The 24,820-nt window shown below is 48.9% G+C and overlaps 1 protein-coding gene across 1 annotated transcript; it reads left to right on the forward strand.

Annotated features, from left to right (window-relative positions):
* The first annotated feature begins 139 nt into the window (after positions 1–139).
* LOC135986125 (cryptochrome DASH-like) lies at positions 140–24,456 on the forward strand. Its single transcript, XM_065629942.1, has 15 exons — positions 140–252; positions 428–500; positions 2,501–2,673; positions 4,184–4,277; positions 5,492–5,622; positions 6,753–6,901; positions 7,937–8,025; positions 9,942–10,015; positions 11,933–12,022; positions 14,404–14,483; positions 15,357–15,416; positions 16,730–16,887; positions 21,358–21,477; positions 22,384–22,560; positions 24,346–24,456. Exons 1-15 carry the CDS (start codon positions 140–142, stop codon positions 24,454–24,456), a joined length of 1,692 nt encoding a protein of 563 aa, XP_065486014.1.
* The last annotated feature ends 364 nt before the right edge of the window (positions 24,457–24,820 follow it).

The following is a 24,820-nucleotide window of genomic DNA, read 5'->3' on the forward strand; positions in this document are numbered from 1 at the left end:
AAAGTTTTGGCTGCGCTTTTGTCCCACCAAACACGAGCCCTCTGAGATGAGTCACTGGTTCTTCAAGCGAGCTGCAGCCTGCTGAGCCGGGAGAAGGAGCCCTCGTTGCACAGAAAAGGGAATCAGGAGACGATGTGTCATGCGGATCACCCGGGGAATCAGCATCGCTTCCCACGGACGGACGGGCAGTGCAGATTACATGCGGAGGACCCGTGAACCTGGAGGGGATGGAAATAAAGCCAGGACTCCCTGGGACCCACTGGGGTTAGGGTATCGCGTTTAATCCCTGGTGAGCATCTCAGAGTCCGTGTGGCTCCACCAAAAGCTCCACTTCAGCAATTCAGGTATTTTGATGAGCTGCAGCGATTCCTTTCTGTAAACCTGGATCCTCAGTCATCACCGGCTCTTTGCTGTGTCCTCTTCCCCATCCTCTCCCAGCCCAGGAGAACCAGTGGAGTTACACAATGTGCCTGGAGACCCCTGCCAGGGAGCCAAGCAGGGTTTGTTTGCTTGTTTATTTGGGGTTTTTTAATTATTATTTTTATTTCTGTTTGTGTGGTTTTGTTTGTGTTTTTTTGTTTGTTTGTGGGTTGGGGTTTTTTTGGCATTTCTTCTTATTATGAGAGCTGTAAAATGAAGAAAAAGGACCCTGAGGAACAATTCAGTAAGGGATGTGTGATCACTGGCGTCCAACGTTGACTTACAGAAACTATAGGACAAGGCCTTTTTGCTTCGGCCGCCCCTGTCAGCGCCGGAGATCAAATACATCGATTATTGCCAATCTATAGCTCATACTTTCTTAGTCAACAGGTGAGCGAACTCTCCGCAAACCTGGCAAGGATGCTGCTATATCGCAGCCTCGGCACTTACAGGGTGAATAATAATCAGTATTAATAACCAATATTAACAGTCAGAGCCAGGCATGCGGTGCTCCCTGCAGGAGTTTCACCATGGCTGCGCCCCACAGAAATGGGGCTGTGCTTCTGTGTGAGGTGCTGTTATGTGGAATAGATTATTGACGTGGAAAAAAAAAAAAAAAGGAGAAAAAAAAAGAATCACAAATTCAGCAGTTAAGTGGGCTCTGGTGAGAGGCCGCCATGGAAAGGTGCCACCTCACACCACCTTGAGCATCTTTCCGATGAGGAGAGACGGAGGGAGCTGGGGCTGTTCAGCCTGGAGAAGAGAAGCTGAGAGGGGACCTGATTTATGCTGAGGGTGGGTGTGATAGATAAACTTACTCGACACAGACAGAGTCTATGCTCAAGAGAAGTTTATTGTAGCAGAGATAAGCAAAGCAGCGCTGGGTGCGCGGGTAATCTGCGTTCCACCTACACGCACACCTGACAAAGTTTTTAGTGGTCGTTATATACCCCCGCTTTGTTATTACAATTCTCTATTTTTGGGAATTATCCCACCTACTAATACATATTCATACTAATAGATACGCGTGCTCTGTCTTGGTGTTAGGGTCTTCTCTCCCCATCTGGTGGTCGTCAGGATGAAGGCTCTCATCTTCCTCAGTTTGTCCTTTATCTGAACTCGGGGGTCCTTGTAGAAAAAAAATCACTGTCCTTCTGGCTTTGGCTGACGTTTTTATTATCTCCCCCATTTGGTCATCTTCTTGTCCTTCAGTCCACGATTTATCTGTTCCTGTTCCTGTGTTTCGGTACATCTGGTTTCCTCAAAATAGACTCAGAATATCCTTATCAATAACATGAGCCACCTGCCATCTCATTTAACTAGCAACAGGAATCACTAGGTTGCTCTAACTTTTACTACAGTGGGTGTCAAGAGGATGGACCAGAGTCTTCTCAGTGGTGCCCAATGACAGGATGAGGGGCAACGGGCACAGACTGAAGCACAGGAGGTTCCATCTGAATATGAGGAGAAACTTCTTTCCTTTGAGGTGCCAGAGCCCTGGAACAGGCTGCCCAGAGAGGCTGTGGAGTCTCCTTCTCTGGAGACATTCAAACCCACCCGGACACATTCCTGTGTGATCTGCTCTGGTGACCCTGCGTTAGCAGGTGGGTTGGACTGGATGATCTCCAGAGGTCCCTTCCCACCGCAAGCAGCCTGTGGTTCTGTGATCCCGTGGGGTCCAACCGGGGCTGATCCCGGCTGCGGGGCCTGGGGGGGCCCCCCGGGCCACAGTTCCCCTCGGGCCGCAGGGAAGCGCAGGCGGCGGCCGCAGGCGGGACGGCTCCTCCCCGGCCGGGCGGGCTGAGGGGAACCGGGGCGGGGAGGCGGGAACGGGGCGGGCTGGGGCTGCGGGGGCCGGGTGAGGGAGGACGGGGCCGGGCAGGGTTGCAGGTGAGGGCCGCCACCATGTCGGGGACCGCCATCTGCCTGCTGCGCTGCGACCTGCGCGCCCACGATAACCAGGTAGGGCCCGGCCGGCGGCCCCCCGGGTGTTTTCTTTAGGAATCACCCCGCTGTTGGGTGGGCTGGGGAGAGGTGGGCGCTGCCTCCCGCCCCCCCAGAGCCCTTGTCTGTTCCCCAGGTGCTCCACTGGGCTCAGGGCAGCGCGGATTTCGTTGTCCCCCTCTACTGCTTCGACCCGCGGCACCATCTGTGCACCCACTGCTACGGCTTCCCCAAGACAGGGCCCCACCGGCTCAGGTTTTTGCTGGAAAGCGTGAAGGACCTGAGGGAAACGCTCAAGAAAAAAGGAAGGTAGTTGAGAAAGCACCGTGGAAATAACACGCGTATTTTCATTTTCTCATTTTCTTAACATGTGTCTGTCCTGTGAGTCAAGTCGTGCCAGATACCCTGATGATTTCGGAGAGCCACAGCCCTTCTGGTAGATACAATGAGCAACATGCATCCTGGCTCGTGAAACTGGAGAATTAACTTTGCTCATGCCCTGTCCCAATAAACCCAGTCTCTTTGGTAGGCTACACAATGGGGAACAGGGTCTTCAGGGCTTCCTTCTTCATGATGCCTTTAGAAACCATGACCAGGGCCTGAAGGTCTATGAGCTGAAGACTCCCATCACCAGATAACATTTGGCTTTGCTTAGAAGATGTGTCAGCCAGCCTGTCTTCTCCCAGGGCAGCGTAACAGTGGTAGAAGCCAGAGGAACGGCTCTGGGTTTGCAGCGCAGCATGGACTGTGCTGGTGGTGGGTGTTACAGGAGCCTGAAAGAACCGATCCGTGGGTGTCTGCACCCTCACCCCGCGGTGAGCAGATTCAGAGGTGCTCGGGTGCTGCTGTGCTGTCGTCAGTGGCTGGTAAGAGACTGGTCTTCTGCAGTGAGAGATCTGTGGCTGTGAAGAGCCACGCTAAGACCTGGGCTCCATTTCCACAACCACGAAGTATCTTTGTGCGGTGGTAGACAGAAATCTCCACGTCCAACCCGTGGTGTTCCCTGTGGGTGGCTCGGTCTCTGTTTTCCTGTGGGATGCAAGGGGAACAGCTCCTTCAGCAGCACCCCTTGCTCCTGCCTTCTTCAAACCCAGCCCATCTTTGAAGAAACTTTTCAGTTATGCTTTAAATTCTTCTGGCACAAACACTGTATTACCCCTTCAAGAAATTTTTATCCAGCACAGGCCTCTGTTAGATAATGCAGTAATGCGTGTGTAGGGGGGAGAGAGGATGTGAGACAGGGAAAGGGACAGAATCACATACGAGGCTCCTCACAGAACTCAGCACCCACCTGACCGACTTTCTCACCGCAGCTTCTCTTGGTCTGGTGCCCTGGGTACACAGCTGGGCAGCTGGTGAGGCTGCAGGGTGGGAAGGGAAGTTTTGTTGACTCTGTTATGAACGCAGAATATTCAGCGGAAAGAATTCCTCAGAATACTCCCACATGAAAGTGGAGAGGGCTCTGCCCACAGGCCACCACTACCTGTGACAGGGATTGAGAGAGGAATCTCTTCTGGAATCTCAGCCTCATTGTGTAAGGATGAACTTTAAGGTAACAGTCTGGCTTTCTGCCCAGTCATCCTTTTTAAGGTATCTGGGGTGTTAGAAATGTATTTGACACAAACTCAGCCCCAGAGGCTTACAAACTGTGTTCAGTGGGTCCTAAAAAATGTAGGCTAGTCAAATCCTGTCTGTCTGCTTCAACACGTGTTCCGTGCCCCGTAAAGAACACGGGTGCCTGGGTCAGGACTACGGCCTCCTGCACACATAAATAACAATAATATCAAACCTAATTCAGGCCAATATTTTGTGTTTGCAGCACCCTGGTTGTGAGGAAGGGGAAGCCAGAAGATGTGGTCCGTGATCTGATTACTCAGTTGGGCTCTGTCAGTGCTGTGGCTTTCCATGAAGAGGTAAGGGGAATTTGAGCAACATTGTTAAGAGATAAAATTACGTTGTGGAGGTTCCTTCCACAATGAAATTGTGATGCAGATCCTGTACATTCAGAGCCTTTCTTGTCTGTGGTGTTGTGAACCTTGGGGAACCAGCTAGCTCCTGGGATGGGGAGGGTGTCTGGGCAGGAGTCCTTGCTGGATGACAGCAGCGATCTGTGACTGATCACTCACAAGTGCTGTGTCTTGAGGAAGAGGATTTTCCAGCAACTGGCATTTTAGGTCAGCTGAGTCCGTTTCTCCTCCTGTTTTACATCGAGCTGCCTTTTCCTGGCGCCTTCCTTGCACGGGGAGGTATCTGCCAGAGGACATATTGTACTGAGTGTAGAAAAACCCCCCAGTGAGTTGACAGCGCTCATATTTAGGCAGTTGCCCCCCGGTTTGTTGAAGAACGAAACATGAGTCTGGTCCTGACCTGACAATGACATTGACGTGTCTCTGACCTGTCTTCACTGAGCTAAATGGTTTGATCCAGAGCTTGCTGGATTCACTGGAGGGCTCTGGATCCAAACCACCGGAGGTTTTGTGTGCACACACACGTACGTAGATACATATGAGCAGAGTCTGGGCCTCGCAGCTGCCTAATGTGTGAATCGCTCTGTGACCTGCACTGCAGGTATTCCTGCTGTCAGGACTTGTAACTTGACAACCTACACATCCTATAGTGCCTGACTCCATGTAGCACTAAGAACAACCACAGAGCATCAGAGAAAAGGCCTCTTCTAACTCCACAGCCTTTTTCCTGACAGTGACCAGAGAGGCCACAGGAGCAGGACAAATCTGTAAAGAAGCTTCCATTGAATGTTTTCCCAGCCTCCAAGAAGTTGTGGCTCAAGGACTTACTGAAACAGGAATGCTATCCTGATATTCAATAATCCTCAGTGGATTTCTTTCACACCTATTTGTCCAGTCACTTTTCCAGTCTGTGCAAACTTAAAAGATCTGCAACGTCCTCCATCAGGGAGCCCCTTATTCTGGCATTTGCACTACGAATGGAGAGTGAAAACAGTTGTTGGGTTTGGCAGAGGGAAATAATCAGAGATTGTCTGTGTGCACCTCTCCCTAACGGGATGAAGCTAAAAGTGGAGATGAGGGAGGAAGGTGAGAGCGGGTCTGTGTGCATGTGGGAGCCAAGGCTGTGCAGCTGTGGCCTCGCTGCATTTCACTCTTTCCAGGCCACGCAGGAGGAGCTGGATGTGGAGCAGGGGCTGTGCCAGGTGTGTAGTCAGCACGGGGTGAAGATCCAGACGTTCTGGGGATCCACGTTGTATCATCGGGACGACCTTCCCTTCAGGCCTATCGCCAGGTGGGTTGTTCTGTGGTGTGACTCACTCCTCCGCTGTCCCATTTGTTCCTCACTCCAATGAACTGTCGTCCTGTCCCACAGCGCAGTTAGTCCACCGTTAGTCCATCTGCATTTTTGGAACAGCGCTGTTGTGCTCATACACATCAAGCGGAAAGGGCACATTCATACCTCTGCACTAGTAGGATTTATGCTCCAATATGCACAAAGCCAAGGAGTTTGTTAGACCATTTATTGAGGGACTGGTTTCTCTTTGCCCTTGTACTGAAGAGAAGCTGCTAAATTCATGTATACTGTGAGTAAGTTACAAAAGACGTACCCATCATTAACCAATTGACATGATAAGTGCTTTCTGACCACCTGCAAAACAAGGGGATATTTTTCAAGTTTTAGATCCTTCTGCATGACAAGAGGGAGACAGAAGATCGAGTAATACATTGTTTAGAAGCAGAGTGCTTAGCTTATATTTAACTAATAATTAATAGATGTATTGTAAGTAGGAAACTAAGTAATTATAACTAACATAATCAATTATTTCTTAGTATAGATGTATGTCAAAATTTTCAAAAACTGTAATGCATATGTAATAATTATGTGAATATAAGCAACGCGAGAGCATCCAGTCGTTGGAGCACTTATGGAGAATGATTCCCAGAGCTCCCCAGCACTGTCAATAAAGAATGCTGCTTAACAGTATAATTGACTCTGCTGTTAAGTTTATTTCTCCGTTCCAGTTTCTCTCCACTGACTGAAAAGGCAGCAGGAGGTTGCAAATCTCTACACTGAGGTCAGCCTTGTGGGTAATCAGAAGGTAGGGGAGGTAAATCTGATCCTCATGATTGCTCCATCAGGACACACCTTAAATTGAAAAGGCACCATTTGCATCAGAAGCAGAAGGAATTTGGGTGAAGGACTGAACTTCCTATTGCTTCTAGCCTCAGGGGCAAATACCTTTTTTGTGCCAGGTGATGTACAAACATGCATCACAAACACCAGGTACAAAGGTGTATCACAAATACAAATAGAGCACAGCCTAAAAAGCCAACCCTTCATCCAGAAAAGCCTTGTGGTGCTGTGTGGAGGGGCCAAGGTAGCCATCCGACGGAGATATGACTTTGCTGTTGTCTCCACAGGTTGCCCGATGTCTACACCCATTTCCGAAAAGCGGTGGAAACAGAGGCGAAAGTCCGGCCAACCCTGCAGATGGCAGATCAGCTAAAGCCTCTGGCTCCAGGGGTAGAAGAAGGGTGCGTCCCTACGATGGAGGATTTGGGACAGAAGGGTAAGGAAACTTAATTTGGCAGTTGCTCCCATGAAATCCTACTTGGAGATGTCTTACCGAGACTCAAAACATGGAGGCCTCCCAAAGGCAGTGGTTGCCCTTCAAACTGTAAAAAACACCTCTGTTCACTTTTACAGTGAATGAAGGTAAATTTTCCTGTGTGGAGAGACTCCCCTGCAGCTTGTAGAAAACATCCTCTTAGTCAGTAATTTTTAATATGTTGATGTGGCCCTTGTTTTAAAGGAAGACAAGAGCACAGTGTTTTATGTCCCTGAAGCAGACATCCCTACTGCTGAACATCTCCAGTTTTTAAGCTCCCTACTTGTGGCTGGAAAGCTGCCTGGCAGAAAAGGACCTGAGGGTGTTGGTTGACAGTGGCTGAACACAAGCCAGCGTGTGCCCAAGTGGCCAAGAAGGCCACCAGCATCCTGGCTTGTATCAGGAGTAGTGCGGCCAGCAGGACCAGGGGACTGGGGAGGCCAAACCTCGAATCCTGGGGTCAGTTTTGGGTCCCTCACGACAAGAAAGGCCTTGAGGTGCTGGAGCGAGTTGAGAGAAGGGAACGGAGCTGGGGAAGGGGCTGGAGACAAGTGTGATGGGAGCGGCTGAGGGAGCTGGGGGTTCAGCCTGGAGAACAGGAGCTGAGGGGAGACCTTCTGATCTCTGAACTGCCTGAAAGGAGCTTGGAGCATGGAGGGGGTTGGTCTCTTCTCTCAAGGAACAAGTGATAGGATGAGAGGAAATGGTCTCAAGTTGCACCAGGGGAGGTTCAGACTGGATATTAGGAAAAATTTCTTCCTGGAAAGGGTTGTTGGGCATTGGAACAGGCTGCCCAGGGCAGTGGTGGAGTCACCATCCCTGGAGGGGTTTAAAAGCCGCGTAGATGAGGTTCTTAGGGACATGGCTAATGCCAGAGTTAGGTTAATGATTGGACTTGATGATCTTGAGCATCTCTTCCAATGAAAATGATTCTATGATTCTACCTTTGAGGTGGTTTCCAAGGGGGTAACAAGGCAATGGTGTTTTCTGTTGCAGATCCCGTGAATGATCCACGAACAGCCTTCCCCTGCAGTGGAGGAGAGACTCAGGCTTTAATGAGACTGCAATATTATTTTTGGGACACGGTAACTCTTACATTTCCTTGTCTGCGTCCTCCCCCTTGTACATATGGCTCTGCAAGCGGGTGAGGCTGCAATTTCACTGCCTAATAATATTTCTTTAGCTCCTGTACAACACTTTACAAAGGAGGGAATTAGCATTATTTCTGTTTTTCGGAGAGACAAACTAAACCAAAAATAAGTCATCTAGGAAGTGGGAATGTAAGCCAAATACTTAGCAACCTAGTTTAGTGGCCATCCCTCTTAGGTCTTCTTTTTTTTCCATCAGCCTGTGGGAACTGGGACAAAATTTTAGCTCCTTCACCTTGTTTTGCCCTTGCTACTCTCCTGTCTTATGTCATCAGCAATATAGTTCCTCCGTTTTGGAGGAGGGAAAAGTGGCCTGAAGGGCTGCAATTGCAATTGGGGTGAGGAACAACCAACCCATGCTGCTGCCCGAAGTAAAAAATAGTAGGAGGTTCCTAGTCGTCTGGTTTTAAAACTTGCAGCCGTAATTACAGCTGCTTCTTTCTCCCTTGTTTCGGTGGAGTGAAGCTGCTGCCGCCTGCACTTTGTGCATCCTGACCATTTTTGAGCTTTTTCCTGGTCTAGTTTGAGAAACTGCCTTAAATTTGCCTTGCATGAATTTAGACGAAGACCCGTGTGCTGATTTCCAACAGCATCAGACCGTACGCGGCTTTGTGGGGAAAGGGGGTAGCGTCTCCCCAGCTGAGATGGGATAAGAAGTGTCCTGTGCCCAGTGCGCTCGCTGGGGCAGCCCCCAGGGAATTCTTTCCATGTGCTACAGAAGTTCCTGCGTTCCCTTGCTGTTGGTTTAACCCCAGGCAGCAGCTCAACCCCACGCAGCCGCTCCCTCACTCCCCACCAGTGGGATGGGGGAGAGAAGCGTAGAAGTGAGATAAGCTTGTGTGTTGAGATAAGGTCAGTTTAATAGGTGAAGCAAAAGCTTAATAGGTGGACATCCTCCCTTCCTCCTTCTTCCCCAGCTTTTATTGCTGAGCGTGATGTCATATGGTGTGAGAGATCCCTTTGGTCAGTTGGGTTCAGCTGTGTCTCCTCCCAAATTTTTGTGCACCCCCAGGCTACTCACTGGTGGGACAACCTGAGGAGCAGAAAAGGCCTCGATGCTGTGTAAGGTCTGCTCAGCAATAACTAATCCCTGTGTTATCAATTCTGTTTTCATCACGAATCTAAAATAGAGCCCCATACAAGCTACTGTAAAGAAAATTAACTCTATCCCAGCCAAAACCAGTGCAAGCATGCATAGCTTCTACTCTTGGTTAGGCATTAATACAAGTAGTGCTGGAAAACCTGTTCCTTCTGGTTCATTATGCAAATATTGTCCTTCCTGGTGAGCTAGAACAGCTCTTTAGTAGTTGTAACCTGCACAGCGAAGGGGATTAAAGAGAGATCAGGCTTCCTTATGTCCCCTGCATTGCAAATGGAGCTCAGCAAAGGGAAGATCTGCACCCTGCTGTAGTTGTGGGTAACCCAGAAATAAGAGAGATCAGGATTCCTGCAGATGGGTGTTGGGTGCTCTCAGAAATTGTGGTTCTTAAACCCAAACAGGCACTTGGACAAGGGAACCGGCCACTGCTGATTGTATAATGTTATTATTGATCCAGAGTTGGGTGGGTGCGGGGAGGGAGCAGCACAGTGGGTTCATAGCACTCGTAGAGAGAAACGTGCTCCGGGCCGAAGCGGGGAGCTTGTGACACGCACCCCAGAGCTCTGAATGAAAACTGCTGGCCCGATTAATTCCTGTGCATCGGGGGCAGTAATTGGGCAGCTCTGTCATCCTCGCAGGCAGCCGTGAGAGGGAGCTCAGCCCTGCCAGATTGCCCTGGCTCCAGCACCAACAAAAATGTATTTAGTGGGTTGCACGTAAAGTATTAAAACCTTTTGTTCTTTCACTCGCACAGAACCTGGTGGCATCTTACAAGGAGACTCGGAACGGACTGGTGGGAATGGATTACTCAACTAAATTTGCACCATGGTAAAGATTTTTGTTGTGAGACTGGAAGCTCCTTCTCTGCTCGCATCCCAAACCGATGTTACGTGTCTGCTGAGCGCTCATGGGGCGTGGGGAGGGACCCAGGCGTGATTCCCTCGCCCTTTCTGTTGGGGTAGAGCAGCCTCAGAGCTGCTCTTTATTGTGTTTCCAGGCAGTGGCTCCCTGGGAACATTCCTGTAATTAGAATTGCTGAAGTTTAGCAACACTGTGCCAGTGTGCTGGGAGCAGCGATGTGGACAGGGCACTGGACAGACACACAGCTTTGGTTTTGTGCTGTTTCATGGATCTGGGGGGGTGAGAGCGGCCAGGGAAGGAGCGCAGCTTCAGAGTGTCCATAGGGCTGTGGCAGAACTCCAGCCAGTCCTAGAATCATAGAATCATTTCAGTTGGAAGAGACCCTCAGGATCAAGTCCAACCATAACCTAACCTAACTTTAGCACTAAACCATGTCCCTGAGAACCTCGTCTAAACACCTTTTAAACCCCTCCAGGTATGGTGACTCCACCACTGCCCTGGGCAGCCTGTTCCAATGCTTTACAGCCCTTTCCAGGAAGAATTTTTTTCTAATATCCAATCTAAACCTCCCCTGGCACAACTTGAGGCCATTTCCTCTCGTCCTATCACTTGCTCCTTGGGAGAAGAGACCAACCCCCTCCATGCTCCAAGCTCCTTTCAGGCAGTTCAGAGATCAGAAGGTCTCCCCTCAGCTCCTGTTCTCCAGGCTGAACCCCCCAGCTCCCTCAGCCGCTCCCATCACACTTGTGCTCCAGCCCCTCACCAGCTTTGTCGCCTCCTCTGCACTCTCTCTAGTATTTCAATGTCCCTCTTATGATGAGGGGCCCAAAGCTGAACACAGGATTCAAAGTCCTGGTTTGCTAAATACTGTGGGGCAAGTGACCTCACCTCATGGCCATCCCATTTTTCTGTGGGGTGAAGAGACACTTCTCATTATTCCTATTGCAAAAGGATCTTTTTTGGGGGGGTAAATATGATACTTCTAATTCAGGGTTTCAGTCTCTGCTGCTGGAAGGGACAGAGTTAATTCCAGACTGAACCTGCAGCAGCAGAACCCAGTTCAGCCTAACGCTGAGAGCATCTGGAGTGTTTTCCTGACATAATTGCATTATGAAACAATTTTTTCAGGGTGTTACAGGTCAGGATTTCTTATTTTCAGCCAGCTTTGTGCTTCAGTGTTGCAGTGGCTGGCTCCACCTGGTGGCACTTGGGATCCCAGGGCCTTGTCACTGCAGAAGTTTGTTGTGGTGGCCTCTGCTCGAGTTTTTCCGAGCTGGTTGTTTACCCAGAGCAGACAGTCCTGATCTGCCTGCCCCAAAGAGTTATTCTGTCAAATAATCAGAACAGTTCAAATTGCAGCCACCTCACACTGGCCATTTCTAAGCGTTAGAGCTGGTCAACAATTAAGGGAAGACTCTTCAGGCCCTTTCTTCCTGTTTTCTAAAATTCATCACAACATCAAGTGTTTCCATGAGCCCCAGTGGGAAATTGCCTTAAAATACACTTCTAGGAAGAACAATGTAAAAGATGTCACTCGTTTGTCACTGGTGCACTATGTCACCAACCGATCAAAGTCTTGGCAGATCAAAGTCAAAGGCAGAACTTGTCAAACTTTGATAAAATGATTTACCTCAGTACTTTGGAGACTCCTGTAAGGGGGAAGTTAAAGCCGGGGGTGGATTTTGATTCTCAGATTGCAGAATTGCAAAAAAGTCATACAACTTGACTTTGGGAAGCCGTTTGGGAAGTAAGTGGCAGAACTGCAAACTGAGTAAAGTTTTCAGGCAAGAACTCTGAACGTGAAATTTCCCCTCAGCTCCTTCCGCGCAGACATCGAGCTGTCAGTCCTACGCTGCGTTCACAACGTCATTCTTCTGCTTTCAGGCTGGCGCTGGGCTGCATTTCACCCCGATACATCTATGAGCAGATCCAGAAGTATGAAAAAGAGAGGACGGCAAATCAGAGCACGTACTGGTATGTCCTTGCACGATCGGCGTTGCTTGTTTTCTCTGTAAAAGAAAAGGGCATCTCGCGCACAGGAGAGAGTGATTTGTTAACTTTCTTCTTAATTAGTGTTCGTTTTTCCTGTGCCTGCTGTCTGATTCCTTTGGGTTGCATTGCAGTTCTTTTTCAGTATGGATTTATTGGTCTGTCTTTGACATCCAGAGGCTTGAGGCACTTCATAAGTAAAGATTATTCATGCTCGTTGTCATTATTATTGCTGGGAAATTGTGGTTCATGATTTTTAAAAATGATCTCTGTAAATCATCACCATCCTTCTCTGTTATTGTGGGCTAGATGAGAAGGAAGAAGAATGATTTACAAATAAAAGCCAAAGGCTTTCTCAAGCAAAGGACATGAGCGGGGTTTCACCCAAAAGGCTCAGTGACTTGTACAAGTCACAAGATGTCAGAAGAGCCTCTGGCCACAGTCCGGCAAATGTCCCCGTGGTTGCTCGGTGGCCTGGCCATGACCACACCACCCCAGCAAAGGGGAAGAGGGGACTGGGAACTGGGCTTAATGCACCCCACTTTGTCACCCCTGCTCTTCCTTACCGCACCCCTGGCTGCTCCCCTGCCTGCGCGTTGTCCTGGAGGAGTCTGGGGACAGTTGAGGTTGGCGAGTCCATAGCTGGGCTGGCCTTGAACTTGCTCACACCCTCCGATCTTCCCAGACACTGTGAAGCAGAGCCTGGTAGCGAACTCTTGGAGATGGAGGTTTGTGTTTGAGACCCCCCTGCAGTGCTGGTCCAGCTCTGGTTCTTCAGCAGAGGACAGACATGGACCTGCTGGAGAGGGGCCAGAGGAGCCACAGGAATGACCCGAGGCTGGAACAGCTCTGCTGGGAGGACAGGCTGAGAGAGTTGGGGTGTTCAGCTGGAGAAGAGAAGCCCCGAGGATACCTTATTGTGGCCTTTCAGTGCTTAAAAGGGGCCTGTAAGAAAGATGGGGACAGACTTTTTAGCAGGGCCTGTTGCAACAGGGAAAGGGGTGATGGTTTTAAACTAAAGGAGGGAGAATCAGGTTGGACATGAGGAAGAAATTTTGACACTGAGGGTGGTGAAACCTTGGCCCGGGTTGGCCAGAGAGGTGGTGGGTGCCCCATCCCTGGAGACATCCCAGGCCAGGCTGGACGGGGCTCTGAGCAACCTGAGCTGGTGCAGATGTCCCTGCTCATGGCAGGGGGGGCACTGGGTGAGCTTGGAAGGTCCCTTCCAACCCCAACTATTCTATGATTCAGTGTTAGAGCCTGGCCTAACACTAGACCTGGATGGGAAAAGAAAAGAAACCGGAAAGCCTGTGCAAACTGTAGAACTATGTTTTTCGATTGGTTTGTTACACTCGCAACATATGGAACAGCACAGTGGTTGGTGACAAACACGCAGAACATTGCCATTAATTCTGGCCAAAATACTCAGTTTCGTTACAATTCAAATGACAGATAAAATATTGGCCTTTTGCCTGTTGAAGTGTATGCTTTTGGGTTTTTTTTCTTCAAAGACAATTAAGAGAGGAAAGATTTCAAGAAATAAACATACTCATGTTTTTCCATCTGCTATAATAGTCAGCCAGCCTGCCTGCAGCTGGGGTACCATGGTGATCTGAGCATTTTTAAGTGATAAATAATTATGAAAAAGAAGATGTCAGACTCTCAGGCACTGCAGTCAGTTGTACAGTGAAGTACAGGTCGTGGTGACTGAACCTCAGTATCATGACAAAAAGTTTTTGCGTTTGGACAGTGTCCTGTTTTGTAATGGGATTTTCCAGAAACATCTTGTAAGCCTAAACGTCAGCTGAGCAGAATATTTCCAATATGCTAGGGAGCCAAAGCAGGTCTCAGAGGCTGAGATGCCATCATTTTATAAGAAGCTCTTTTTACATAAACCTGTCTATTTTCTGCGGGTCTAGCGTGCAATCTCATGAGCTAGACCACTGTAAAGCCAGTTTTGAAAGGTGCCTTTAAGTCTCTTACAAAGGTTATTGCTTAAATCATTGTGAAGCTCTTAGGAATGTGCTGACATCCTTGCTCCTGCGGAAGCGTGAAGCTGAACCAGGTCCTCGCCCTGCTCTTTGGAGAATTACATCCCAGTAGGGACGGAGGAGAAACAGGTTTCCTGAAACTCTGCTCCTGCTCTTGAGTTAAGGAAAGCTTCCGTAGTGATTCATGCAAAGTTTGCTTTCCCTGTAGTCTAGATAAGTAGGTTTGGGGCAAGAATTTATATGATGGGAAGGTACATGAAATTGTTCGTTGTGAATAAATCTCACAGTGTTTCTGGTGGATGCTATGGAAGCAAAATCTTAATTCAATAAATTCATCTGACCCACAGTGAAATACGGCCGTGGCTTTGTGTTTAGGGTCCTGTTTGAACTGCTGTGGCGCGATTACTTTCGATTTGTGGCCCTGAAGTACGGCAGAAGGATTTTCTCATTAAGAGGTGTGTATGGATCCCCATATTTGGAGAGGAAAGGTCCAGGCTTACAACAGGGAAAGTAAGAGAAGCAGCTGTCAGCATTGTGTTGTACAAATGTTCTCGTGTCACCACCCTGGGATGTTTCTAGGGATTTACTGTTAGCACAGAAGCGCCTCAACACCACGGTGCTGGACACTGTGTAGACACTGAGACTTTTGCCCCAAATCTGAGTAGATTTAGGGAGTATTATTAACACATCAGCGGGAAACAGCAGCACGTAAGCATGAAGATTCTGTTTCCGGAGATGTTCCACCTTTGTAGAGAATCCAGGTTTCAGGCTTGCCCAAGTTCACCGTTGCCTCCATTCCACTGCAGACAGGACTGTAATTGCCACTGAACCTCTGCAAACGTCAAGTCACCCCCCTCATCTGTTCCTACCCCAGTGCAGGAGCAAAGCGTTACCAGGGGCTTCTGCCAGGTAATTCTCAATTTAGTATCTGCTACAGAAATGGATTTCGCATAAACATTGTCCTGGAGTAAAATTAAACAAGAAAATATTAGGTTGGGACAGAGCACATCTCCAGTCACTTTTGAGGTCTTGAGTTATTTTTAAGTAAAAAAAAACCAAAAACAAAACAAAAACAAAAAAAAACCACAACAAAACACAACAAAACTATCAAAATCCGTTAGGGCTTGTGCATGAGACGCCCCTTTGCAACTCTTGAAAGGAGGAATGGATCATCTCTAAACCTTTGCAGAAGGAACGTGGCCTGTTTGTAACACCCCTTCATCCTAATGCCTTGTGTCAACCAAGCTGCTTCTGGTTGTCATTGTTTTATTAATAACTGCCTGCATTGGCATTTGTCTTCATTAGTGGTTCATTTTTTTCCTCAACAGGGCTTCAAAGTAAAGAGGTCTCCTGGAAAAAGGACCTGGAGCTCTTCAACTGTTGGAAGGGTCAGTAGAAACCAGAGGTTTGGCTACATATGCTTTTGATTTCCAGGTGCCTGCACGCCAACACGTGCGCTAATGCTGACTCCGATTCACATAGGGGAACTGTCAGCGTGACCAGGCCCTGTCTGGGACAAGAGGAAGTGGCCTCAAGTTGTGCCAGGGGAGGTTTAGATTGGATATTAGGAAACATTTCTTCCCAGGAAGGGTTGTCAGGCATTGGAACAGGCTGCCCAGGGCAGTGGTGGAGTCACCATCCCTGGAGGGGTTTAAAAGGCGTTTAGATGAGGTTCTTAGGGACATGGTTTAGTGCTAGACTTAGGTTATGGTTGGACTTGATGATCTTGAGGGTTTCTTCCAACCGAAATGATTCTATGATTAAACTTTTACCATCAAACAAGAACCCAGCCCCTTGGTTCGTTGTGAGTGCAGGACACTTGATTTCCCTTCCGAGACTGAGCACCACTCAGGATCCAGCCCACAGGGTATCACGGGCTGTGTGCAGCTGGGACACGCTTTGTCAGATGCGCTGCAGTTGGATTTTCCTGCCCAGGTGGACGTGTTTACAACCCTTCTTTTTAGTCACACAGAGGCTGACCAGCCCCTCTTAGCAGTGCTAAATTATTCTTCTGATTGGTTTTGGTTAGAAGGTTAAAACAGCCTTAGAATAAATCACATCTTTCATTATGCCGCAGCCTTTTATTATCCTTGCTTTTGTTTAGCTTTTATACCTTTGTTGTCACATGAATAGCAAGCATAGTATCTCAAAACTTGCAGGGACCAACAGACTGAAGTATCAGAATCAGTGAGATGCACACCTGGATATCTGTCTTCACATTAATGCCACGTGCACCGATTTGCACACAGGTGCAATAAATATTTTCCTTAACAAGAGAAAAGGCTCTGTACTTTTCAGGTGCTAACCCTTGGGGCCTTGTCCAACACATCCGTCTCTGCTATTAGTCCCTTGTCAAGAATCTTTCTGTTCTGGGTCCATCTCACTATTGTGTGTGTATTTATTTTGCTTTGCAAAATTCCCTACAATCCACCTTGTTTTTCCAGTCTGAGATGTTTCTGTTTCTTTTTTTTTTTTTTCTTGCCAAAAATTCTCATAATTTTAATTTTCAGTAAGATTTCCCACTTAGTTTCCAGTGGATCTTAGTGGCTCCATGTCAGTTAAACCTCACTGAGACCTCTCCCTGCCGCTGTACGCTGGCACTGCCTTACGTGCTTGGACGGCTGTAAGTGCACGACCACAAGTTGGTTTACGAGTGTCCAATAATGTCCTCATGTCCCAGCACTGTCTTTTGTCTCCGCAGAGGGCAAAACAGGCGTTCCTTTTGTCGATGCCAACATGCGGGAGCTGGCTGCCACGGGCTTCATGTCGAACAGAGGGCGGCAGAACGTCGCCAGCTTTCTCACCAAGGACCTGGGGCTGGACTGGAGGATGGGGGCAGAATGGTTCGAATACCTGCTGGTAAGACTGAATCATAGAATCACTTTGGTTGGAAAAGACCCTCAAGATCATTGAGTCCAGCCGTTAACACTGGTACTAAACCATGTCCCTAAGAGCCTCATCTACACATCTTTTAAACCCCTCCAGGGATGGTGACTCCACCACTGCCCTGGGCAGCCTGTTCCAATGCCCGACAACCCCTTCTGGGAAGAATTTTTTCCTAATATCCAGTCTGAACCTCTCCTGGTGCAACTTGAGGCCATTTCTTCTCGTCCTATCACTTGTTACTTGGGAGAAGAGACCAACCCCCTCCATGCTCCAAGCTCCTTTCAGGCAGTTCAGAGATCAGGAGGTCTCCCCTCAGCTCCTGTTCTCCAGGTTGAACCCCCAGGTCCCTCAGCCGCTCCCATCACACTTGTGCTCCAGCCCCTTCCCCAGCTCCATTCCCTTCTCTCAACTCGCTCCAGCACCTCAAGGACTTTCTTGGTGTGAGGGGCCCAAAACTGACCCCAGGATTCGAGGTTTGGCCTCCTCAGTGCCCAGCACAGGGACGGTCACTGCCCTGGGCCTGCTGGCCACACTATTCTTGATGCTTGCCAGGATGCTGTTGGCCTTTTTGGCCTTTTTGGCCTGTGTGTATCTGGAGTTTTTTGTGCTCCCTGCCCTGAGTGAGAGGCAGGACGGCTCTGCCTGATCAGGAAGGATACAGAAGATGATCAGTCATTTTCAGGCTGCTGTAATTGCATGTATATATTGCTTGCATGGTATAGACTTCCCAAAGCTCAGTAAGAAAAGGGAGTTTTAGGGTTTTAGCCAGAGATCTGTCATGCTTGAGAAGACTTTGAAACATGAATAGCAAATCAATAACAGTAAATCAAAATAATAAATCAAAAATAATATAGAAATAATAAACCAAACATAATATCAAAATAATAAATCAAAAATAACAATGCTCTGGTTTGCTCACCCTGGAGGCTGGAGAGGAGGACAGCCCAGAAATAAAACATAAAAAGAAATATGTTCTGCCCACTGAAGCCAGCATTGGCCCAGCATCTCTGCATTGATGGCTGTGGATGGGGAAGCCACCTAGGCAAGAACAGGCGAGTATGGACAATATCTGGAGCAGCTTCCAGAGAGCTCCACCCTGGCTGGAGGCACCTTCGTTCTGGTGAGTCACGGGCCTCCCTGCCAACTGGAGCACCAATTACTTTCTCATACGCCAACCTGCAGTCGTGTGAGTGCAGCTCAGTAGCTAGGTTGCTCCTCCATCCTCAGTCCCTTCCCGGGAAGCTCTGAAGAGGCTGGGAGTCCTGGCTGAGAGGCATCAGCTCTGTGCCTCTTCACTTGGTTCCCATTATCTCCAATGATCCTGATGGAGAGACCATCAGCAGCACCAAGCTGAGCGGTGGAAACTGAGGCTGAGGAGGTGATAATTTGCATTTGTTCTTCACCGGACTGAACCATACAGGCTGAAAAAGACTAATATCAGCCTCACATTAAAGATCTTGTCTCTGGATACAAAAGACTCTTCATAAGCAGGAAACTATATAGAATCATAGAATCATTTTGGTTGGAAGAGACCCTCAAGATCATCGAGTCCAACCATAACCTAAATCTAGCACTGAACCATGTCCCTAAGAGCCTCGTCTATATGTCTTTTAAACATCTCCAGGGATGGTGACTCCACTACTGCCCTGGGCAGCCTGTTCCAATGCCTGACAACCCTTTCCAGGAAGCTTTTTTTTCCTAATATCCAATCTGAACCTCTCCTGGTTCAACTTGAGGCCGTTTCTTCTTCTCCTGTCACAACCCCCTCCATGTTCCAAGCTCCTTTCAAGCAGTTCAGAGATCAGAAGGTCTCCCCTCAGCTCCTGTTCTCTAGCTGAACCCCCCAGCTCCCTCAGCCGCTCCCATCACACTTGTGCTCCAGCCCCTTCCCCAGCTCCGTTCCCTTCTCTGAACTCGCTCCAGCACCTCAAGGGCTTTCTTGTCCTGAGGGGCCCAAAACTGACCCCCAGGATTCAAGGCAGGGCCTCACCAGTGCCCAGTACATCCTCTCTAGGATGGCTGCAGGTACAGAGAAAGTGGTGGCCTTATCCTTCATACCCCGGCTCGAATTTGGGATGGAAAATCTCACCTTGAGTGTATTTCTTTTGCAGTTTCAGTGGGTTATTAAAGACAGCTGATACCCTGCATGCTCGAAGCTTCGTAGCAGTGACTTGCCAAGCAGGGCCTGCAGTTCAGTGTGGATGATCCAGCTCCTGTAGTGTATTGTATGTGACACACAGCGGCCCTCCAGAAGGATGTGCAGCATTCGCAAACATGCAAACGCATCTGCAAATTCCTGTCCTGAGCCGCTGGGACAGGTTGGAATGTTTTGCAGTGTCTGGCTTTTGATGGCATCTGTCAGCTGTGGCTTTCAGAGCAGTTACAAAGGTGACTTCATTTCACAGAGAAGGCAGATGGTGTCACGTACAGGCAAGTGTTGTACTCAGAGTTAAGAACTGGGAACTGAGGCTTTGGGGGGCAGCCTTGCCTTCCTCAGATAGGAGCTGGGTTCGCTTTGAAGTCAGACTCAGAGCACCATGGAGGATTCCAGGTCCTGTTCTCCAAGTGAAGAAGACCTGGAAAGTCTCACACTGGAAAGACGCTCCCTGGTTATTTAGCTATATTCATATGGGCACCTTTACCTTTATTCATATTGTCACCATCCCTGGAGGTGTTCAAAAGATGCGTAGATGAGGTTCTTAGGCACACGGGTTAGTGCAAGCGTTAGATTAACGGTTGGACTTAATGATCTTGAGGGTCTTTTCCAACCAAAATGATTCTGTGGTTCTATTCCATAATTCTGTGAATGGCACCAGCCCTGCAGGCAGCAGGATTTGGTGCTGTGCAGTCACCCTTTCGTCTCGGGAAGCCCCAGGTGCTGAGTGCCACTGTAGGCTGGTGTGGCACAGGCTGATCCTTGTGTCCTTCTGTCCCTTTCAGCTTGTGTCACACTGATATATTTCCAGACAGCTCTGTTACTTTAACCTGGTGGCATCCCCAGGGTAACACACAAAAGACTTCAGTATAATGGGGGAGATACAGCTGTAGAATAGTAGAAACCAGTACAGAACTGAAACTGGTCTCGCCTCTAAAACTGGGAAGCGATGTGCTTTCCATCTCTGATATTTCCAGCAAAAGCCTAGAGTGTGTGTGCGTGTGAGGCACAAGGTGTTTGTCACTCAAAAGAGATGGGCAGGGACACTAAGACGAGCTCTCTGCAGCTGCTGGAGCCAGGGGCACCTCTGAGCCTTCTTAGCGACTTAGTGACTTTGCAAACTCGGTCTGCTGCAGCTGCCAGCTGCGCTTTCGCAATGCAGACACGTCCTGGGAACGCGCAGGGATCGCACGCCCTGTTTGCTATCGCTGCCACTCCCCTCCGGAGCTGGGTTTGGATTGTCCTACAACTGGAAAGCTTCTGATATCAGATTGAAGCCACCCCACCCAGCTGAAGAGTGCTCAGACTAGTCCATGTTCTGCTCTCATTTGTGCCTGTTTCAGGAGCCTTGCTCCATTTTACATGAGCATCTTTGAGAGCTTTGTATTTGTTTAGATGTAGAATAACTTGATGTTGTGCAGTATGTCATGAGAGCTCTAATGTTTCCCGTAGTAAAGCAGCTCTCTCTGCCAAATCTGTGATTTGAGGCTTATTGCCTGATGAATGTTGAGCACGGCAGGGAAACAACCACAGTATTTGTACTGATTGCATCTTTGAACATTCTGTGTGGTCGCTCGGTGCAGTCTGAGTTCAGGCCAGACATGAGGAAGAAATTTCGACACTGAGGGTGGTAAAACCCTGGCCCAGGTTGGCCAGAGAGGTGGTGGATGAACCATCCCTGGAGACATCCCAGGCCAGGCTGGACGGGGCTCTGAGCAACCTGAGCTGGTGAAGATGTCCCTGCTCATGGCAGGGATGGCACTGGGTGAGCTTTGAAGGTCCCTTCCAACGCAAACTATTTTATGAGTTAGACTTTTCTCCAATCTGCCCAATAGGATCTGCAGAGATAAATTTGTTAGTCTGTCATCTCTGGGTAACCGGTCAGGAAGAATTTTCTCTAGTATTTAAAACGTACTGGGCTACTGTTTCTTGGCATATGAGCACTCAAAAGCCAGGGCTGGTTGTCATGCAGTCTGCCAGATGATGGCAGAAAGAGAAGGATATTTTTTTTTAAAAAAAAAAAAAGGAAACTGAGAAAGGGACTTCCGTTGGACTTTGCCTGTCTCATTGACCTAAGGACCATGAAGTCAAGTAGTTTGGGAAGCTGATCCCAGACTTCTTCAGAGCCAGATGGCTGAACCAACATGAGAGAGCTCTGGCTCCCCCAGTATAGCCAGACTGACTTCCATGCAAGGAATTCTCCCCTTGAGATATGGGGTGGACGGGGAGAGAAGATTCAGCAAGGGCCAGCCCAGCTCTTCTTACTGTTTCCTTCCTCTGTTCTCAAGGTGGATTACGACGTTTGTAGCAATTACGGCAACTGGTTATACAGTGCTGGTATTGGCAACGACCCACGGGACAACAGAAAATTTAACATGATTAAACAAGGCCTGGATTACGATGGCAACGTAAGTCTTTGTTTGGCTGTCTTACAATGAGTAGTTGCAGCAAAGCCTATGTGATAGTTTGAGGCTGCTGCTGTCCCCAAAGAGGCTGGTGCTCCATACACCCGCCCCGTTGTTCTGTGTATTCGGTGTTTCATCACCATTTTTTTATGGGTAACAGCCACATCCCATCAATATCTCACACAGCCATTTCCTTGAACACAGAGCAGCTCCTCGGAGAACTCAGAAGTGACAAGAGAGATGGAGCTGCTCTCCAGGGGGTCCTGGAGAGTCATTAAACCTGTGACTCCTCTGACTATTTTCTCTAAGAGGTGGGAGCGGATAAATCACCCTTTCCATGTGCTTAGCCAGTGTTCACATCCCCGATTACCTGTTTCCACCCCATTCCTTAGCTTCACGGCAAGCTGCACTGTTGCCTTTTGGCTGTGTAGCTGCCAGGACTTTGCAAGGAATTAGAATTGAGTCCTCATAGGGGACACAGCCGTAGAGTTAATGGGAGATTTGGAGGCGGAGGGTTCATCTTGCCAAGCACAGAGGAGGGTGGGCAGCTGAACTAGTCACCTGTTTCCTTCGTAGTCACTAGAAAGAAAAAAAGGAGTTCTTGGGAGTGACTTCATCCCACTATGTCCTAAGAAAGGGCAGGTGAACTGTACCTAAAACCACCTCTGTCTCCTGCGCTGCTTGCAGAGTGACCCGAGGAGAGCAGCTCTGGTATCTGTGTCTCTCGGTTTAGCCACAAATTCCCAGTAGAGGCTTTAACAGGAGGCACTAAGATGTGGCAGAGGTAACTGATGCTATAGTACATCAGCTTCTTTACCTGGAAATCAGGTCCTTTCTTTCACGTTGAGACCCTTGCTGGGAAGCACTTGCAGTTTGTTACTGAATGCATCCTGTTGGTTCTGTTTGCAGGGGGATTATGTCCGGCTGTGGGTCCCAGAACTACAGGGCATAAAAGGAGCAGATATCCACACCCCTTGGGCTCTGAACAGTGCTGCTCTGTCCCAGGCAGGAGTAATTCTAGGCAAGACTTACCCACAGCCAGTGGTAACAGCCCCAGAGTGGAGCCGACACATCAGCCAGAGGCCCGTGAGTACTGGGAAGGCCAGGATGGGGTGGGAAGGCTCCAGGCAGCCGCTCTGCGTGTCCGAGTTGCTGTGAATTCAGCTCTTCTTTCTCAGGTACAAAGGGGAAAAATTGCTTTAACGCAAATTCACGTTACCTCCCAGCAGAGGGTGGTCCAGCCGTGCGCAGGGACTGTGCAGCCAGGCTTAATTAGCCATGTCTGTCCTACTAAACTAAGTAGGTCTGAGGCACAAGCCCAAGTACTGACCTCCCGTCATCCAGTTACACTATTAGTGTGTTCCCCAGCACTCTTTTTGCCAACAAGCACCTTCCAGAACCTTCTCCAAGCACAATTTGAGGGTACCACGTGCCCAGGACTGTCACAAAATACAGTCTTGACAAAGCCACTCTACACCATATGGACATAAACTGTGCCAGGCCGGCTTGGCTTTAGGGCTGAAGAATGAACCCCTGCGTGTTTTGTTTACTATTTTATAGGTCGCTCTTCTTACTCAGGTTTTTTTCCTTCTGGATATACATAGTGCCAGACATTTGGGGGTTGGACTAGACGGCCTTGGAAGGTCCCCTCCAACCCAAACTATTCTATGATTCTTTGGTTCTGTGAGTGGAGAGATGGAGAGATGTGGTATCTCTGAAGGCCTCACTGGCCTGACCACCCCCAGATGCAGAGGGACAGAAGGGAGCCAAGGCTGATGCTCAGTTTCCTCTCTGTTCATGAGGTGGAACTCCTGCCATGCTTGAGTGCATCCAAACTGGAGTCAGCAAAACCAGTAAATACAGGGACTGGCCCTTGCACTTTGCTTTTTTGGGTGTCTCTGCTCTTTAGAATGGGGACAGATTAACATGTAGATCCTGTGACATGTCAAGACTTGCATCTGCTGGCTGGGCTGCTGTTCTTGGAGGAGATGGGTATGGAAGGAAAGTGCTCTGTAGGTCTGGGTGAGGTCGGTGGTGGTGGAGCTGGATGGGAAGAAGGAAACAGATGTAACCAACCGTTGTGTATTTTAAGGGGTTTTCAGCATTCTGTCTTCCCCCATCCATCCCCCTGCCTCCTCCTACGGATTCTTTCTGGAGCCTCAAATTTAATCGTTATATGATGTTCAGTGAAGAATGAAGCATGTCCAAATTTGGGGTTTTAATCCCAAGGTGCAGTACCTAATTTCTGAGGCCACAAGTGGGAAGTTTTGCGGAAGCGGAGCCTTCCACGTCTGGCCACGCTGCTGAAGGACCCAGATTATTCCCCTTCTGTTTAAGAGTGCATCCGAGATCAGAGAAAGAACTCTGTGAAGGAGCCCCTTGGTGAGACACCCGTTTGAGGCAGTGATGAAACTTGAACCCAAAAAGCTCCTCCATCAGGCAGGAGTTCTGTTTTGAACAACTTTCCAGCTCAGCTCGGGCTCCGGGGCCCTGCACGGCCACGCTGTGTGAAATTAAAATCCTCCTGGGAGGGACTGTTGGCCCAGTGTTACTGAGGCCTGGAAAATCACAGAATGGTCAGGGTTGGAAGGAAGCTCTCGAGATCATCTAGTCCAACCCACAAGAACCTCTACGCTCAGCACCACCCAAGTGAATATCAAAATACTTTAGAAAATACAAGCTCACGCCTTACCAGAAACCCTCATTTCCTAAGTCTAAGCCTAGAGCTGTGCCTATCAGGCCTCCCCCCACCTTTTGTTGAACTTGAGGGTAGAAGGGCCACATGCGCATTTTTCTGCACGTCAAGGCTTTGTGATCAGATTCGCTCTGCAGCATCGGCAAATCTTTCACTGTTCATCTTTTCACTTGCAGCAGGGAAGAAATCCCCAGCCCAGGGGCAGGAGAGGACCCGCGCACCTGCCAGTGCCACACAGGGACAGAGGGATAGATTTTTACTTCTCTCGCAAGAAAGACATACAATGAAGGCTGTTTGCGTGCTGGAGAAGTGTTTGGTGTGCACTTTCGCTGCCGAAGATGCCGGGATAACACTTGATCTCCTAGAACCAAGGCAACGATACAAGTCTGGCCACTGTAAAGTGACTCGGGGTCTGCCCGTTCTGCGTTCCCAGGGACAGGAGCGGGACGTGGGTATTTGGGGGCCGTGTATCCACACGGATTGTGGTGAGCGGATCCTTCGGTGCTGTGGGCTCGCCTGCCGCTCTCCCGGGAAGGGGAATAACTAATATTAATTAACCAAAACGACATGGCCTTTCTGTTTGGAGGAGGCGTGGCTGTTTTTTCCAGAGCTTTTTGCTTTGCGCTGGTGCTTACAGCTGTCACAGCTGAA

Source organism: Caloenas nicobarica, chromosome 2 (assembly GCF_036013445.1).
Source record: "Caloenas nicobarica isolate bCalNic1 chromosome 2, bCalNic1.hap1, whole genome shotgun sequence".
Lineage (NCBI taxonomy): Eukaryota > Metazoa > Chordata > Aves > Columbiformes > Columbidae > Caloenas > Caloenas nicobarica.